This window comes from Anastrepha ludens, chromosome 2 (genome assembly GCF_028408465.1).
Source record: "Anastrepha ludens isolate Willacy chromosome 2, idAnaLude1.1, whole genome shotgun sequence".
NCBI classification, from domain to species: Eukaryota; Metazoa; Arthropoda; class Insecta; order Diptera; family Tephritidae; genus Anastrepha; species Anastrepha ludens.
In genome coordinates this window covers 105,279,939-105,300,391 of record NC_071498.1, presented here as the reverse complement: position 1 = coordinate 105,300,391, position 20,453 = coordinate 105,279,939, and the positions used below count along the sequence as shown (strand labels likewise).

General features: G+C 32.8%; 1 protein-coding gene across 10 annotated transcripts in view; it reads left to right on the top strand.

Annotated features, from left to right (window-relative positions):
- LOC128855018 (RNA-binding protein Pasilla) overlaps positions 1-20,453 on the top strand; it is a 172,976-nt gene that overhangs the window by 57,066 nt on the left and 95,457 nt on the right. For 7 of the 10 annotated variants that reach the window (XM_054089578.1, XM_054089580.1, XM_054089575.1 and 4 more), the window contains one exon: positions 17,168-18,481. In XM_054089578.1, coding sequence (XP_053945553.1) covers positions 18,364-18,481 — 118 coding nt within the window. In that variant the 5' untranslated portion in view covers positions 17,168-18,363. Of the gene's footprint in view, positions 1-17,167; positions 18,482-20,453 lie in introns of those variants that run through there. The other 3 variants (XM_054089572.1, XM_054089569.1, XM_054089570.1) reach the window with 3 other exon arrangements.

The window sequence follows — 20,453 nt, the reverse complement described above, 5'->3', positions numbered from 1 at the left end:
AAAAATTTCTTCTTCTTTTCAATGTTCAACTGGTAAAAAAGCAGTGCTGCACGCTCACCTCATATAGGGAACGGGGCTAAATTTTAAAACAGATGCTCTTAATGCGACACCCAATACTTAAAGTTCATAATAGTTAAATGCAGTCACCTAAATTTGTGTGCATGTATTCCAAGTATAGCTGCATGTTAATCAAGTAATCAAGTGGGTGTATTGAATGTGGCATTGATTTAGTTGAGCATTTTTGTTGGATATTTGAAAGTGGGTTTTGGAATCAATGAAAAATATGTGTAATTACATCTGTGGTGATAAACTGAACAATCTCGGAAGCGTAAATTTAGTGAAAAAAAAAAATTAAATTTATTGAAGAAAAAAAAAGTAATAATATTAAACAAAAAAATGGTCATCTCAGCTGATTTTATTTACAAAACAAAAAAATTATATCAGTTATCCCTACATATGTATTTGGTGTGACAGTCCTTGGCTTATTATAAATTGCTGTAATGTGAAACCGACTGTCGTGGGAACGTTTCAAAGTGTCTTACACAAGACTTTTTTTCCCAATGTTTCGAAAAAATCGAAGTACTACTTGCATATGGCTTACTTTTTGACAAAGTCTTACCCTTGTGACAGATATTCGTTCATTTAAAAATACCCTCATATTTAGAAGCAGAATTCTACATGAACCTTGAAATAAAATATGTTTTTCTTTTTTTATAAACAATAAAACATTCCTGTTAGTTACGCCTTAGTGCCTTCTAGCAATATTTCAATACTGCCTTGACAAATAATCAGAAGTTTCTTTAGTCCGCTTAATTAATTTCCATTGAAAAAAAATATATGTACATATAAACAATAGCAATCGATTTTTACTTTTATTAAAAGCACTTAAATACCTACTTATTCATTTAGTTTGCATTTTCTATTTGCGACTTCCGTCAATTGAAAATATTTGAGTTTATAAAATTTCCAATAGTTGAAGTGCACTTCTTCAAAACGCGAATCCTCCCCTATTTTCTTACTCCCCTCTCAAGCACTTACACATTTAACAGTTAATTAAAAAAATTGAAGATAAAAAGGGGAAATCTGTGTGACTCGAATGGAACGCACTACGATTTTATTACGGCAACACTACAAAGTAACAACTAGAGGAAAAAAGACACACATACATACATAACACCAAATGTGGTAAACTTATCAATTCCGAAATACTTTGAACACTCGCATAAAAAAATCTTGCAATTGTACGTACTGTCTTTCTAAAGTGTGTGTGTGGTGTGATACCAACTGAAGTAGCATCAATAGGCTGTCACCAAGAAGGTTTGAGGGCATACCGTGGAAGTTAAAAAAAGTAAATAGAATAGAATATTTGGCACTCGCAGCAATGCACTGGAAGTATTTAATTGGTGAATTGAGGGCAAACCTAATGAATGTTGCAGATGGCGACCGTGGAGAGAAATAATATACAAATATACCGTTCATCTCCTTTTAAAGCGGTTTACTGAGACAGATAAGCATCTGCGATTAAAAAAAACAACTATTATATTAACCTAACACTCCTCTCCCTTTAGGCCACTCTGTCGAAACTGTATGCTTCCTGCGCAAAAATAAAATTATTGCAAAAATATTCAAGAACCGTACAAACTCCTAACTGGGGTAGAGGGGAAATTTATTTATTTAGTAATTTCAAATTATGTTTATTTATTGAGTCTGTACCAGCTTACAGGCAAAAATATATATATAAAAAAAGTTGAAATAAAAGATAAAAATTAAAATAAAAAAACAGAAATAAAATATAAATTGAAACGAAAAAATAATAATAATGAAAGAATATTAAAAATATAAACAATATAAAAAAATAAACAAAAAAAAAATAAAGTAAAAAAAATATAAGAAAATATAAAGAAATAAAAATAAAACATATAAAAAAATAACAATTAAAAAATATAAAAAATAAAAAAAAATAAAAAAAAAAAAAAAAATATAATTAAAAAAAACAAGAAAAAAAATTAAAAAAATTTAAAAAAAAATATAAAAAATTAAAAAAAAAAATAAAAAAAATATAAAAAATTACAAAAAATTAAAAAAAAAAAAAAATATTAAAAAAATAAAAAAAAACAAAAAATTTAAAAAATTAAAAAAGAAAATAAAGAAAATTAAAAAAACAAATAAAAAAGTAAAAAAATATGAAATAAAACAAATAAAATTAAAAAAACGAATAAAAAAGTAAAAAAAATAAAAAATAAAAAAAATATATACAACAAATAAAGTTTAAGAAATATAAAACAAATAAAATTAAAAAAATTAAAAAATATATAAAAAAATACAATATTAAAAAAATAACAAAAAAAAGAAATATATTGTAATATATAAAAAAAGAAGTAAAAAAAAATTAAAGAAAAAGACAAATTTTAAATTGTATGCCGTATATATACCCCCGATTCCAAAGTGTTTTTACAAGGCAATTTCGAAACTTTTTGCATTTTTTTCCCTGCCAACGGTATTTCTAGAAGGATCTTAAAGTATGATATTTCGATGTCTTTTGTGTAGAGGAAAACATTTTTTATTCCCAAGTTCTTTCGCCCACCATATATCAGTTCATATTATCCGAAAGTATCACCCTAATGTCAGTAAATTGAAGCTCACCAAAAGTTTTTAAATTTTTGTAAAGAAATTACTTCGATTATTCCGGAAGAGAAATTAAAAAACAAAGTACATATATTACCAAATGTATGTGTCGCCGCTCAAAATGTTTTGCTTTATCTTTGATATTTCGTGTTGGAAGGCATAACGTACTAAAATGATATCTAATCTACTGAATTGTTTTACTATTTGCTATTCATTCTACCTGTGAAATACATTTTAAGACCGTAATCGCGCCAGGAGATTGAGCCTAGTCACGCCACGTTCCCCACCTTAGGAATTCAAAGCAAACCTGTAGAAAGTGTTGATTTGATTCGATCACTTTCACATCTCTACAGCTACTGCGTTAGGATGAACTGCTCTCTATTTGTTTTTGAAAGCCTCAGTATGCCAAAAGACAGCTCGATACTCTTCAAGCATACGACTTACTTCTCAACTTTCGTCGTCGTATGATAATAAAGAAACTCCCTTTGGTGTTTGAGAACGTTTCGAAATAGAGAAGTTGAAAAGCAATATGAAAAAGACACCACTATGCAACACCCCTAAACGACGTTGTAGAGGAAATTCGCTCGCGAATAATAATAAAAATGAAAAACAATACAACAATCAAATTAATACAAATATTATATTATTATTGAGCCAAATTGATTGATAGCAGATTATCGGTTCGCGGTTGTCCCCACCTCTGTATTCATTCTGCCGTAGAACCGCCTGCCATGGGGATGGTAATATGCTCGCGACAAACGACAACACATCAGCATTTTGAGCAGTTTTGATACATATTTTTTTGTGGGAATGTTCACCATTTTTTTAATAAAACTATAGCTCATTGACTATTACAAACCATATAATTCCACTTCTCAGACTTTTTCGCCAATTCTACAGTAGGTCTGTTCATGAAGCAAATATCTAGTTTGTAACAATTGTTACAAATTATCACGTTTTGGTGTTCATGTCCCCAAAAAACTTGCAAAATAGGGGAAAGTGAGAGAGCAAAATGACATATGAGGGGCAGTTGTAAGTTTTTACTAGATATATTTTTACTTGTAAGAATTTGCAAGAGAGAACAGGTGATCGCAAATTAAAAATAAAAACGAATTAAAATTTGCGAGTTATGTTTTTCATCTGACAGCGATGATGAAATGGAACAAAATATTGCGGATAATAAAAAATCATGAGATTCCGAAGCTCGTTATTTTGCATTTTATTTGCTTTATTTTTTTTAAATTTAATATGAGGTGGCTCAAGTAAAAAAATTTTTAATTTTTGTGATTTTTCCTGCCAACAATTTAATCAGCTGCTCGTAAAACTTGCAAATTGTTACTGGCCTTGCGTACATGTATTTGTTTTGATATTTTTCTCTCTTAAGTTTCTGGCAAGTTACTGGATAATTTTTACATGAACATATCTAGTTTATAATTGAAATTACTTGAAAGATTCTTGATATGCGGTTTTATATTCGTTAAATTGTAATACAGCAAATTTGAGGTTGCTTAAGAAATCCGAATTCTGATTTTTTACAACTTTTTTCCTGCACAATTGGGATTTTTCGAACAAGTATGTTCAGAAATCCTGGAGAAGGCAACTTTGGATCGATTCTGATATATTTTTTAATGTTTGGAAATAATTTTGGAAGAGATTGTGCAGGCCCAAATTTCAATTTTATTTTTTATTACATATATCAAAACACACCGCGGTGTTAAGCATTTGCTCCATATGAAGGAATCAAATTTCGCGCGTGTTTGTGGAATTTTTTAAATTTCTGTATAAAATTTATTTATAATTTTATATGGGTTGTATTATATATGTAGTAAATTATACTTTTGTGAACTCTCAAAAAAAAACAAAAAAAGGCAGGAAAATAGTGGTGTTGTGGTGCTATTGCTTGTCGCGGTCTGTATGCTTTTTATCACTTTGGAAGGCCTTTTGGTTTCGTTTTGCCCTTTTTCCTTTTCTAATTCGTATAAAGTAAATATTCATATTACAGTTAGGTTGCTGTGCTAGTATTTCGCTATTGCCTATTCAAACAAGGTCATTATCATGGTTTATTATTAGTGAAAAAACTTTCATTATCTTATATAACCCGACTGTGAAATGGCGAACCTCATACACTCAAAACATTTGTTACAGATACATATATATATACGAGTACATATTTAATGCATTTGCATCAAATTATCTCTGGGGTGACAGTTGCTGAAAATTAGCATAATCATAGAGAAAAGCGAGACAAGCAAAGTGAAGGTATTAAAAACAATGACATTTTGCAATCCCACTGTCAGGTGAGCTAGTTGGCATCTCTGTGTTAATCAATCTCGCCATGTGCCATCAACACAAAGTATGTGCTTACAGGAAAACATATATCTATGTAAATAAATACGTACAAGCATATATATGTAAGTATATGCCAGCTATTTTGAAGTGGTGCTATTGTATTTTTTTTGGTTTCAAATTAAATTCAAACTTATAGAAATTTTCTGCATCAGATATTTTGAAAATGAGAAAAATTTGCAACCATTATTTGGCAGTGGCCATACCAGAGCGTAGCGTAGCATAGACCGACAAATATTTATTTGGCTGAGCTGTGGCTTCAAGGACACTAACGGTGTTGGCAACCGAATGAAATGAGCGCCAACACCCAGCATTTTCACATTGCAACTGAACGAAAAAAAATGCTTACTTACATATATATGCACGTACATATGTATACATATATGTAAAAATAAAAATACATAAAAATCTGTGCCACTGCAACACACACACACACATTTACATACGTATATAAATGAACATTGTACATATGTACATACATATCTGCCGTTACGGAAGTTTAGCTGCTAAGGCAGCCATGGAATTTCTTGACAATTTGCAGCAGTTTTGCGTGCTTTTGCAGCACACCGCCGCGCCGATAACAATTCTTAACGTTGCTAAGTTGAAATAACGGTTTGCCGAAAAAATATTGTATTGCCCTCGCTTGTGCGCGTTTTTTATGTCGAAATCTCATTTTGGCTCAGACCGGCGCATTTTGTCAATTTGCCAAAATGCTGAGTGTCATATGGTGTTCGTTCTTTGCACTTATTGTTCTCGTATGTATGTTTGTATGTATGTATTACAAATGCTGCAAGAAATTGCTTCGCTATTAATTTATCTAAGTAGAAATACTTACAAAGGTGAGAGTGGGGGAGTACGGCATACAAATGTAAATGCCAAAAGTTACAATATATTTGACTGAATCAATTAACATACATCCGCATATACCATATACACATATGTATGAATATACACGAAATTTTTGACGCAAAATTATTATCTAAAGGCATTTATGTATTGAAATATATACACATTAGAGCTGGCCAATTTGCATGGAACTATTTTTTCGAAGTGTTCCTAGCTGGTTCGGATTCTGCATAAAATTACAAGAAAAGAAGTATAGGAAAATAAGAGGAAGTACAAATTTTATAGAAGCTGCACTTGTCCTCGCATAATTAAGTCATTTAGTGTTTTTACAATATTTGACTATTTTTCATGCAACATTTTTTTTGTTAATTTTTTATAAAAATATCGTTCTCTTTATAACAAAAACCTCATAAATCAATGTTTCAGCCTTTGTAGAAAATTTGTAAAAATTTCAAAAAATTCCCATCAAAATTGATTTTTGATTTATTTATTCTGAGATCAATAAACAACTGTTTTTACTAACTGCTACCAGAAATATATGGGGCGTTCCACGTCAACCGGACCAAAGCTCTGTCCAAAATTCTATGGGATGAAAATAATCATATAATATGTCAAAATACTCGTAAACTCATGCCCTTTCAATTGCAAAGTGGCAAATTTGAAAATTCAAAATGGCGTCATTACTGTGTCACCTCAAAGACACTAAATTCCAAAATTTGCAAATATATCTATCAATTACTTTTAAAAATAGGTTCAAAAATGATGACTCATGATATATTTGAATGTTTTTGGGGTCGCTGATTACGAATCTGAAATTAGATTTTCAAAATTCAAAATGGCGGATCCAATATGGCGGACATTTTTCGAAAATTTTTTTGGATTCGCTTGAAACTCATCACTTGGGGGTTTTCGGGGTCGCTGATTACGAATCTGAAATCAGATTTTCAAAATTCAAAATGGCGGATCCAATATGGCGACTGAAATTTTAAAAGAATAATTGAATTTACATGAACTATGTTACTCGGAGGTATTTGAGGTCGCAGATCACGAGTATGATGTTAGAATTTAAAAAATGTTAAATAGTGGATTCAATGTGAAAGATAATTTTTAAGAAACGTATTGAATTATTTGAAAGTTTGTAAGTTCTTAGGTAGCTGATCGCAATTCTGACTTCAGTATTCTAAAAATTCAATAAGTGTTGACTATTCATTTAACACTAGTCAGTTGTTTACGTAACGATCTCATCATGTTAGAATTTCTTCCCCTTTATTTGTTTTTGTGCTAACACTAAAGTGTTGGATTTTATTTTATTATTTATCATTTAATAGAGTCTAAGATCTTAACTTGTTAGCCAAAGAAGTTAATTTTCTTTCAAAATTTTCTGAAAACTATGCTTATGTTGCGCAGGATGCTGTGCAAGGATTTCATTATAATAATGATCAATGCACAGTACATTCTGCAGTTTTCTATTATAAGGAAGGGAATGAAATGAAGCACCGCAGTATTGTATTACTGTCAGACTGTACAACGCATGATACTGCAGCAGTTTACATATTACAGCAGACAGTAATACCGGAAATAAAGAAAGTATGCCCAAATGTCAAAAAATATACTATTTTACTGACGGGGCTAAACAGCACTACAAAAATCGGTACCAAATAATAAATTTAATAAACCACGAAAAAGATTTTAATGTAAAGGCTGAGTGGCATTTCCATGCAACTCCTCATGGGAAAGGAGCATGCGATGGCGTTGGAGCAGTTTTAAAAAGAGAAGCAACGCGTGCCAGTTTACAACGTAAACCTCAAGACGCCATTTTGAATGCCAAAGCTCTTTTTGATTGGGCAAAAGAGCACATTAAATCGATTCAATTTTTTATTTATTCAAAACAGCAACATGAAAAAATGAAACGTTCGCTAAACAAGAGATTTTCCGCGGCACCTTCTGTAACAAAAATCCAATCAGCACATTGTTTTATAGTTACACCACATAATAAACTCAACGTTTATAGGTACTCGAATGACCATGAACCGCTCGCCATTGTCCAATATTAATCAGCCGTTTTGAAATATAAAACCATTTAAAGAGAGTTACTATCAATCAGCCCTTTTCAGAGCTAATAAATTAATTAAAACACCAAAAAATAAACCTTTAATCAGCCCCTTTCAGGGCTAATAAAGTAGCTAAAACACCAAAAAATAAATCATCAATCAGCCCTTTTTAGGGCTATAAAACAACATTGATTTGACATATTGGATCCGCCATTTTGAATTTGAAAAACTGATATCGGATTCGTCATTAGCGACCTCGAAAACCCCCGAGTAACAAATTTTAAGCAAATTAAAAAAAATTTCGAAAATATCCGCCATATTGGATCCGCCATTTTGAATTTTGAAAAACTGACATCGGATTCGTCATCAGCGACCCCGAAAACCCCCAAGTGATGAGTTTCAAGCGAATCCAAAAAAATTTTCGAAAAATGTCCGCCATATTGGATCCGCCATTTTGAATTTTGAAAATCTGATTTCAGATTCGAAATCAGCGACCCCGAAAACCCCCAAGTGATGAGTTTCAAGCGAATCCAAAAAAATTTTCGAAAAATGTCCGCCATATTGGATCCGCCATTTTGAATTTTGAAAATCTGATTTCAGATTCGTAATCAGCGACCCCTAAAACATTCAAATATATCATGAGTCATCATTTTTGAACCTATTTTTAAAAGTAATTGATAGATATATTTGCAAATTTTGGAATTTAGTGTCTTTGAGGTGACACAGTAATGACGCCATTTTGAATTTTCAAATTTGCCACTTTGCAATTGAAAGGGCATGAGTTTACGAGTATTTTGACATATTATATGATTATTTTCATCCCATAGAATTTTGGACAGAGCTTTGGTCCGGTTGACGTGGAACGCCCCATATACATATTTAACAAAAAAAAAAATAAAAAATAAATAAATAATAAAATTACAATTTTTCACACTGGCTACTTACTACAAAAATATCGTTATCAAATTACAATACACAATTTAATTAAGCAGAAAACGATAGTTTAGATAATTCAATAGATCTTATTGAGTTCGTGAAGAGTGCGAGCGATAACAGCATTGCAGGCATAATTGGTTCTGAACCTATTCAAATAGAAAGGATATTTATTACGTAAAGAACTGGTAGTGACCGAAAAGTTAATCATTTCTAAAAGAAAGGAACAGTCAATTTCTCCCTCGATAATATTAAACAAAAAAGATAGCGACACAATCGATCTTCTACCTTCTAATTGTGTGAGATTAATTAGATGTAGGTGGGATTTATATGGTGGCACAGAGGTGGTAAGGTTGCCAAATAAAAACGGCATATTCCAATGTAGATCGAAAAAATGAATTAAATAGCAACTTACGAGTATAAGTGAAACTTTTTCGAAAACTTATTTAAAGACTAGAAAGATGGCATTAAAAAGCAAATGACAAGTAATTTTTTAATAATGTTATAGGAAAAGTGACCGCATGTAATGCTTTTTATGCGTAAATTGAGCTTAAACTTCCAAAAAAAAAATGTTTATATACATATTTTTTTATATTCTGTATATAAAAAATAGATATATTCCTCATACCAAAAAAATGTCGAAGTACAAGTTTATTATAAAAAAAAATAACATTCATAGTACTTAAAAATTCATTCCATATTGACTTCGTATTAAATAAAGATAGCTTCTTTTAAAACTAACGTTAATGCTATACTCCAGTGGACTTCTTTTCTTATAATTTCATGTATAATTCGATGTGCAAAAAATGTATCCGCCTTAATTTAACACATATTTTTATATATAGAAGTATTTTTGTTGAAACAGTGTTCAAATAACCAACAGTGTGAAAGTGACCTAATAAGTTACGCATACGTATCATACTTAAGGATAATCGGTTGTTGTTGTGATTGTAGTAGCTGCAAAAACATTCCTCATACATGTACGGGGAGTGCTGCTGGAGTGATAGTTCTTGGCCGAATATATAGTAAATCCGGGTCGATCCGGTAACGTAGAACCGACTGTCGGGGGAACGAAGGATAATCGATGGTGCCGATTCGCACTCGCATTCGACTTCGCATTCCAAAAAAATTAAATATGTCAAAACTTAGTAAAAATTTAAAAAAATGTTAAATTTTCTTTTTTAATTTGTACTTTCCGTTTAATTTATTTTCTCTTAGACAGCCAAGTATTTGACTTTCAGTTCAATTCAGTTCAGTTCAGTAATTCTTTTTTTAATATTGAATCCTCCTCCACACCAATAAAGCGGCAAATGAGACCAGCGTTTGAAGAGGGTAAAATACGGGTAAAATACGGTGCACTAGACAGGGCTAGTGTACTGGGGCGGCAGCCCTTGGTCGGGAATAAAAACCCGAGTCATTCCGGTAACGTAGAACCGGCTGCCATGGGAACGAGAGTACAGAATCGCAACAAGGTCCTCAAGTCGCTTGCCGGCAGCACTTGGGGCAAAGACAAAGAAATGTTGCTGTCGACTTTCAAAGCAATAGGCCGACCGGTTCTGAACTATGCCGCGCCTGTCTGGTCGCCTGGAACCAGTGATACGCAGTGGACGAAGCTTCAGACCTGCCAGAATACTGCCATCAGGACCGCGACAGGATGTCTCCTGATGTCCCCTATCCACCATTTACATGACGAGGCGCACATGCTCCCGGTTAAGGAGCATAACAAAATGCTCGGCAAGCAGTTTCTGCTTGGGTGTCACCGTTGGCCTCACCCATGCAGATACCTGCTCGAGCCTGAGCCACCTCCCAGGCACATCAGGAGACACTTCCTCAACTACGTGGACGAGATCCAGGACAAAACGGACAGACCTCTCCAGGATCGGACAGTATACAGACAGGCTATTAACGACATTCATCGGGAGACACTTACCACCTTCCTAAGCTCCCGACCCCCGAATGCCGTTATCGGAGTCCAACCACCACCTATCGCAGACGAAGAGCTCCAGCTTCCTCGAGAGTCCCGCGTAATCTTGGCACAACTACGTTCTGGATATTGTAGCAGGTTAAACTCCTACCTATCCAGAATCGACCCCGACATAATATACTAAACATATGTCCTGCATGTGAAGGTACCCCGCACGACACTAACCACCTCTTCACATGCCCCATCAAACCCACTCATCTAACACCTCTCTCCCTCTGGACCCAACCCGTCGAAACTGCCAGTTTCCTGGGCCTACCGTTAGATGAGCTCGACGAAGACGACCGGTAATTTACACTACACTGACAGGGCGAAGATACTGCTACAACAACAACAACAACCAGCGTTTGAAATTGTGTTCAGTTTTTTATTTCATTGGCTTTGGAAAATTGAAGCTGCAACAGCGAAATCAAAGCAATGCTAAAAAGCCGAAGCTGTACTGTTGGCTATTGCTGTCGTATTATTAAGAGAACAAAGCTTGAATGTTAAAATGTACATTTTCATGCATGCAAGTGATTTTAAAAGGCATATAATGTAGTAGGTTGGGCTGATGATGATATTTCATAGACTACAATCAGACGCCAAAAGACCTTCCTAACAAAGCTTATCGTGCACAACTGCAGTTCCTTATTGAGCGTTGCTATGTTAGTGATCGGTTATCCAAAAATCTTCTAGTCTAGTGTACCCCTACGCAGCCAAATTTCCGATACTTCAACTATATTACAATAATTAGTTCTTGATTAGTTTTCGGCAGCAAGCTTTCCTTGGGTTTTCACGAATACCCTTAAAATAATAATAAATATTTCCATTGATATTATATATATCAATGCAAAATTAAACAGCTTTATTTATATATTTCCCCTTTTTTATTTTGACTTGTCAGTTAAAGTGCTTACTTGGTAAGTACTCAGCTTCTAAGTACCTCCTACTATTGCAGTTCATAGCGCATCTTCTTTGGCTTTGGTATTTGCTTTACTGAAAAGTCGACGACAGTTTCAAGTTTTGCCGATATGGCATCACAATTCTAACTGCTAATTAGCTGCTTACAATTCTCGAAGGTTTTATTAATTTTTTATTATTTTTCGAAATTTTTTTTTTTTGTTTTTTAAAAAACCTGAAATGCTAATTAGTAGCTTTGTATTTTCTGAGCAAGTGCACACGACAGTATTTCTATAATTCGTTTTTTATAATACTTTCGTCTTTTATTAATATTTGTTGTGTTGGAGCATCAAACAGGTTGCCATTTTTGTGTTTAAATTAATGATCAGCCTGATTTAATGATCGCATGCTGTATTGCGACTTTGAGAATGAAGGTCACGGTGCATAGTGTTTAGTAGCATTATTAACAGGGGCGTATACGCAAAGCTTATTAGTGGGAGAGTAAGGACAAAGAAGAAGAAAAATACGTGAGAAGAAACATCTATAAATAGTAGGTGGTTAATATTCTTAGAGAAGAAAATGGGATTTTAAAAATATTGTATAGCATTTTTTTTTTCAATTAAATAAATAGAGCCTAAAAACTTATTGACAAGTTTTGACAGTTTATTTGTTTCTCATTTAATTTTAATGATAATTTTTGTTTATATAAATATAGCTCATTCTCCTACAAAAACTGTACATATCCAAATTTCAAGGTTTGTGCAATTAAGAAAATTAACAAATTTTTATCAAAACTTTACACTTTGTAAGTAAAAGAATTAAAAATAAAAATTCGATTACGCAGTTTTATAGTTCATTTCAATTTGATATGAAGAGGTGCATGTTTCAAAGCCTCAAAATTAGCGTTGATTTTTGACAATTTCTTCGCTGTCCGTGCTAGCCATTTTATTCCATAAAAAATTGAAACGAGCTTTGTATGAAAGAAAAAAAATCTTAAACAAACAACGGTATTTTGTAGCCACTTGCAACTTACACTTAATTGTACTGATATTGATTGAGATATAAAACTGCATACCAAAAATTATTGTACGAGTAAAAACTCTGAGTTTGAAATTTTGGTGAAAGTTTACGGTTTTTTCATAATTTTTGCACAAAGTTTGAAAATACCGATTCATATGGTTTTTGTTGAAAAATTAATAGACACTAAATAAGAAAACGTAGAAAAGCCAAAATAAGTTAAAATATCGGATGAGTTATTATATTGTTCATGAGTTTGGGTATGTATGACCAACACGACTGGCACTAAACGAAAATATTTTATTTTCTTTTAAAATTTTCGCGTTATATTAAATAAGTTTTTTTGACATTAGCAACAACAGATACATGCAGTTGCTTTTTGTTGTCTAGTCCTATTCAATATACCTTTTTTCAGGCTGTGTGAAGTTTGTGCCTCAATGGCTTCCAGGTTGACTTTCAGTGGAGGCCTTAGTAGTAATTTTGGTACAGTTCTAGCTAATTCTAATCTCATCTGCTTTCTTTAATTTTGCTTAATAATGCAGTTTCAGTAGCGGTAGAAAGTTTCTTTTTATACATCTTATTTTGTTACTTACAAGTTTGAGAAACTATTTTCCTTATATCAGCTCTTTAGCTGAATATCGAAAATAATCCAGTAACGACCATTCAACCAAAACTCAACTCAAAGCAAAGCCTTTCAGCTGCCAAAATCGTCTGGTCACGCCAATGTTTAAACTCCAAAAGTACTATGCTAAATTTAAAAAACTTATAGAGTTTAAGAAATACTCAGATATCAATCTCATCGATATTTAAAAATAAATAAACTAATAATAATAAAAACTCATACTAAATAAATAAAAAATTTAATTGCTCTCTAAACAGCTATAATACAATCTATAGTCACCTTGTATAATTCCTGAGGTTTGTCTCACCGTCGTTGCTAAACGCTTTAGGTATTGAAGCTGTGCGCTCACTTTTTTCCACTATTGCCACTGTCATTGTTATAAATTTGCTTCTGCAATGGTCAAGGCTATTTGACAAGTAAGATTGAAGATGATCAAAAATGGAGGAAAAAATGCATAAAAAGACTTCTCAAAATCAAGCGAACTGCGGAATCGCAAAAAAGTGTGTAGACAAGCTAACAAAGTGGAAGGGGTCGTACCCATTTGTCATATTTACAGCTGCGGAATAAGCAAAACTAGCAGCGGCAGCAGAATTAACTCAAACAAATTTAATAACAACAAAAAACCTGTTTAAATATTAAATTCACAATTAAGAAGAATATAATTTTGTAAATTTTAATTTAAAAGCGATTGTCTCATCGCCCTCCAATTTTTGTACACTTCACTGAAGTGCCTATTTGTTTGTTAATGAATCTCATTTATTTGATTTATTTTTCCTTACTAGCACAATCACATATGTACGTACATATGTATGTAACATAAAAATCAATTGACAGCTACATATTTTTATTATTTGAAAAACCTGTTCCTCCAACATCGCTGTATTAGTTAAGTATTTGTATACGAGAATTCAAATTGAAAAAAAAAAATCGAAAAAAGTGATGTAAAATGTAAAATATAAAAATATTAAGTCATGGCGTATGCATAGTTCTTCCAAGCAAGTTCAATCGAAATCTATTCATACTTGTGGATATGTATGTATGTACATGTGAGTGCAAACAAACCTAAACTACTTCACATACGCCCACTGTTACTTGCGCATTTGCTTGTAATTTGCCTTTTTGACAGAAATTTGTTGCTTTATGCACGAAAACTCTTACAGAGGCGGAAATACTCGTAGTGAAGTAATGAGATTGGCGATACGACAAAAAGATGCTTCAAGGTCTAAATGATTTCAATGACTTTATAAAAATAAATAAAGTATACTTTTGGATGCATTTGCTCAAGCAATCATACAGAAACGAAAAATTGTATTAATGGCTTCCTACGTGTACTTTTGTTTGCATTTGGGTATTTTTTTACATACTTTTTAAAAAACTCCGATCGTTTTTGTTTTCTATAAAAGTGCCGAAATATAGATATACGAGTATACTGATATGCAGAAAAACAGTTCATAAAAATTAAGGTTGGACGTTAAATTGTGTTTAAATTAGAAGATAAAATATTATTACTCCAGTTAAGAGTTTTGGCATTCTCAATAAATAGGGATTTTTCATTCTGTGTCATAACTGTTAAAAAGTGCCTAAATACAGTGATATAAGAATTAAAGTTAGACGTTAACTTGAGTTTAATTTAAAAGATAAAATATTTTTTAATACACTTAAGAATTATAGCATTCTCACTAAAAGGGAATCTCTTCTACTCTAACGTAAATATTAAGGCTTGGGGTTAATTTGAGTTTAAATTATAGCATTCTCAAAAACAGGGAGGTTCCAAGTACATGAATTAAGTACACTGATATGCAGAATCGAAAGCGGCCGCCGTAGCTGTTGTTGTTGTTGTAGCAGCATAAACATTCCCCATACTTACATACGGGGAATGATGTTGGAGTGACAGTCCTCGACCGGATATAAATCCGGGTCGTTTCGGTAACGTAGAACCGACTGTCGGTTGGTGCGTGACTACCATTCGAAATTCAGAGAGAACGTAGTTTCGAATCTCGGTGAAACACTAAAATGAAGAAAAAGTTTTTTCTAATGGCTGTCGCCCCTCGGCAGGTAAAGGCACACCTCCGAGTGTATTTCTGCCATGAAAAAACTCCTCATAAAAAATATCTGACTTTCGGAATCATTTTGAAACTGTGGAACAACATAAAGACTCACGCCACAAATATATTTAATACGAGTATTAACTTGTGGTTAAATTAAGATCTATGTTATTTCTATTTGAATTAAGAATTGCAACTTTCTCAACAAAAAATAAATTTATTTATCTTCTTGTCCCTTCACTATGTTCCAAAGTATGTAGATAAAAAAGGTTCCATTGATACGTAGAAAATCATCAAATTAAAATTTAGATTGAGGCTAATTTTAGGTTAAATTGACACGTAAGTTACTTCTACTTCAATTAAGGATCATATCATTCTCAAGGAAATATAGTTTTACCAACCATCTCGTAACTGTTAAGAAAGGCCTAAATACAGAAATACATACAACTTACCTTCTCAAAAAAATGGTCTTCTATAGATTAAAATAATATCTTTGGATGTGTTGAATATAAGCCTTATAAAAGAGGTTGAGATAAGAGGAGAACATTAAGATTAAACAATCATATAAACATTTTTTTGCGAGCTTGATCAAAGTGTGCATTTACGACCAAATTTTAAAACCTCAAACTTGTGTGAAAAAATAATAATAATAACGAAAAAAAAAACTTTGTTCGCATTATCGCGCTTTTATTTTTTTATATGTTACCAAATACAAGTATTGTTACTGATCTTTCTGTGATAACTACATCTGAGACAAGAGCAGATGTATAAAACAATTTTCTAGAGAACATTTCATAACCTAAAATGAACATTTTATTCTTATTTAATTTTTTAACTAACGAACTTGTCAGTTTGAGGAAAAAAATACAACTTATTCACGTTAGCCGATCTCTATTTTATATTTAATATGTTCAGAAATAAGAGTGCATTATTACTTTTTGTTCTTGATTACTTGCAATCGTCCATTACGGCTAATTAAAAAAGAATAAAAGTTTCCCTATTAAGCCATTAAAATACCCATTTTGGTTGAAGTTCCTGTTCACCACACAAATTTTCAACATTCATCAATGCTTTTTTGACATTTTTCGCTTCGACGTTTAAGATCGCAGAATGAAAAGAGTCGGAGTTAATTTAAAAAAAGGTTATAACAATTTGAGATCAGCTCTTAGTATTTGAAATACATCATTCTTGCAAATATTCTCCATTATCAAGTGTCAAAACTTAATGTAATTGTATCAACTCTTTCTCTTTCTCGCTTTCTCTCTCTCTCTCTTCTTAACTGTTCGTGTGTTGTGTATTTATTTAATCAGCTTTGTTCATCAAGTCATTAATCGATAATCGATAAATCAATCGACCAGCTGCTCAGTGATCGGCTTTTTACTTACAGTCTCTTCAGCTCATTTGTAAATTTTTATTCGAATAATGAATGTGTTTACCATTAATCGTATTATATTACATAATTACATACTTACATATTTGAATATTATCGTGAAAGTGTTGATAAATCGCTAAAGATTTATTACTACATATTAAATGTTGTCTTTATACTTAATTGTTATTCTTATTATTGTTATTATTATTATGCTGCATTTATTCATAAATATTTTTTTCTTTTTTTCTTTTTTCATACAAACAAAAAACAAAAATCAAAATAATCGATTCGCACATTCAAATCCACCACAAAACCACCACTACCACAACCACCACCACAACCACTACTACTACTACTACCACTACTACTACTACTACTACTACTACTACTATGTACTACTATTACTACTACTACCACCACCACCAACTACCACAACCATTCAAATTAAAGGATCAATTAAAAGCATCCCATAAATGTATTGCATATTGCATTTGCTTTGAGTGACGATTTCACCAAAAGATCAAAAGTAGCAAACAGACCTCAGTGAACAGTACAGCCACCAAACAAATCTACCATCAAAACAAAGCCATCAGATCAGGCAAAACTATGCAAGCATAGCAAACCCTAAACAGAGCATCTAACACCTTAGCGCTGTTAAAAACATAAATAAAACGACCTCAGTGTCGGCATCGCAGATCGGAATAACGGTGCGAGATACAGTCAAAAAAACGTTACAGCCTATTCTAAATTGCCAGTAGCCAAAGTGCGAAGCAGAGCAAAGCAAATATAACAAAAACCAAAAAGCTGTTAAGCTCGATAAACAAGCTGTAACTTGAAAAAGTATCCGAAGCCGATCTGATCGATCTGTATGAAAATTAACCACATCGACTGCATTACATCGTCTCGCATCGAGTTGAATTCAAAAACAAAAACAAAAAAACAAGCAAAAAATCACATCGTCTCGCATTTGCATCTCTCTGCATCCACAAATCTGCTTTAAGTAGCCAATAATCATCATTGCGACAACACATTGGGCACGCAAAAGGGCGATTAATTTGAAAAACAAAAACAAACAAAAAAACTCACACACAACCAGCTCATATGCGTTCACGAAACGAAAGCGAGTTTTAAACGCGCGCATAGGAGGGAGAGAGAGCAAGCTGTCAAAAAGCTGCAAATTCAAACATAGAAACAATTCAAGCAGTCAAACAAGAGTCCGATCGTGAAAGGAGCTTGTAGAAGCAAAGTCAAAGTCAGTCAAAGCAGATCGTTTATAGCAAGAACGATCGCAACAGCAGAATTGTATATTTGAGCAGTAAATAGAAAAGTTTGAAAAGACAAGGAAGTAAAAAAAAAAAACAAAAACAACAATAAACAATCACAACAAACACCTCAATTCTATCATTACAAATCAACCAAATCCAAAAAGAAAAACAAAAAAGAAAAAATTAGCACGTGCAGATAAATACCAAAAAGCTTAACAAAATCAGCAAGTACGCATCTAATTCAAAACTAAAACTAAATAGGCGAACATCAAAGCCAAATCACTAAATCAGAGCTAACAAACAGTAATCAAATCACACTCACATACTTCACAAGTTATTCAAGAACAGTTAGTAGCGCGAGTAGTAAAAATTCAGGTTAAAATGGCCGAAGACGCAACTATGGAAACATGCCCAAGCCCCGAAATCGGCGATTCTAGAAAAAGGCCACTAGATTCCGATCCGGAAAATGAACAAACCAAACGCTCACATTTCAGTTCCGGTAAGTCTGTTATAAATTGCCTTTATCATTTACAAATCACAAAAAACAAAAACTTAAACGAAAAATGTAAAGGTACCCCATAAACGAACTTCCCTCTTTTATCGGTATTTCTATACATATATTGTATCTTTTTTTATTCTCTTGCTCTCGTTCGCTCCTTGTTTTCACATGTAAATTCATCTTCTTTCTCGCTTTTACTGACTATCTTTTTCTATCGTTTTCGTCAAACAAATGCTCAGTCTCTCTATCGCTGTGCATCATTTGATGCTGGAGCAAATCAGTCAAGTAATTACGTATTAGTATTTTTCCCCCCTTTCACGGCATACATACTCGTACATATATGTATATGTAGGTACTATATCCATGTGTATTTGGTATGTGATGCATTCACACTTTTCATTGCAGTGCACCCATAACTGCGCGCGCTCTTCAATAACCATTCATTGTGGCATACACACAATTCGATACTCATAAAAAATAAAAAACAACAAATATTGTAAAACATTAATTTGATCGAAAATATGCATATTTAAGGGATTTTCGCTGATTTGATGTCTTATTTGAATAATCTTAAGACCGTGAAGCATGTTTCCACGCCAAATTGAATTACGTGATTCGTTTTGTAAGTGAAAATGCGTTAAACACGATACAAGTGCTCTTCATTTGTTTTTGTTATAACTGAAGTTGTTGCTGTTTAGCAGCATAAATATTCCCCATACATATACAGAGAATGCTGCTGAAGTGACGGACGAATATAAATTCTTATCATTCTGAGGAGGCATAAAGCGCTAGGTCCCGCCATTTGTGGAAAGTATCAAGAGGCATGCCATGAATAGGAGGAGAAGCTCGGCCAAATACCCGAAAAGGGTGTTAGCCTCATCATATAATAGTATAATAGTATAACGAACTATCCAATTCAGGGTGTAATTCAAGCGTTAGTTATGAGGACCAGCTGACTCACGTAATTCACGGTGACGTGGAAACGTGCTTATAAGAGTTTTGAAATTATTCGAGCCTTTTACAAATTTCGTAGTTCATCGTTGCGAATAACTATAATTAGTGGCGACATATAAACATTTATAGAAATTTACATGCGGATGTTCCGAAATCTTTTCCAACACAACTTTTTAGGTATATAAGGTATTCAAGTGTGTATGCTTGTGCTAACATACCTACGAATATGTGCTTATATATGTATATATTTACGTACATAATCGATTAAGTTTTTGCTTTGTAAATAAATTTCTAAACACTTTAATTAAAAAAAAACATTTTTTAATGTGATCAGAATACATACCTCAAACCGATTTGTGTTTCGCATCCACTGTATGCCACCATTTAAACATTTCTTCATAATTTTTTTTGGAAAATAATGCATTTTTCAAACCTCTGGGCGCTCGCTTTCGTTCTTCTGATTTTAAACAATGTTGCCCTTTTGCTCCAAATTTTTTGCTGCTTGCTGAACTGAACTGTATTTAGTGCTGCAATGAAAGTTTGTGGTATATCCACAGCACATACAAGCATGCTGTACATGCATGCACTTATTTAGGTATTTAAGCAAGCCGTTTACCCGACTATGCCCCATTTAGCGTCATGCAGGCTTGGGTGGCCATGCAGACTATACATAAACATATTCACACGTACATCAGCTAAGGGAGCCTTCAGAATCGTAAAAAGTTAGCCGAATTTAGGAATATTTATTTGATATCCCAAAATGATGTCTAGCTAAGCCGCATATAGTAAAATTAGTAGGTTTGCATACATTGCGCCTTAAGCTCAGCGTGTTCTTGTTTATGTCTCTTATAATCTTTAAAGGGTGTCCATTGTAATTTCTTTCATTCACAAAATCTTTAAAATATGGAGAAATTGTTGTAGTTTTTCTGATGTTGTTGAATTGACAAGCTTTAACCGAAAACGAGTGTACCATTTCGAGATATCGGTTAATATTTAATTCTTGGAAAGGCAATAAATT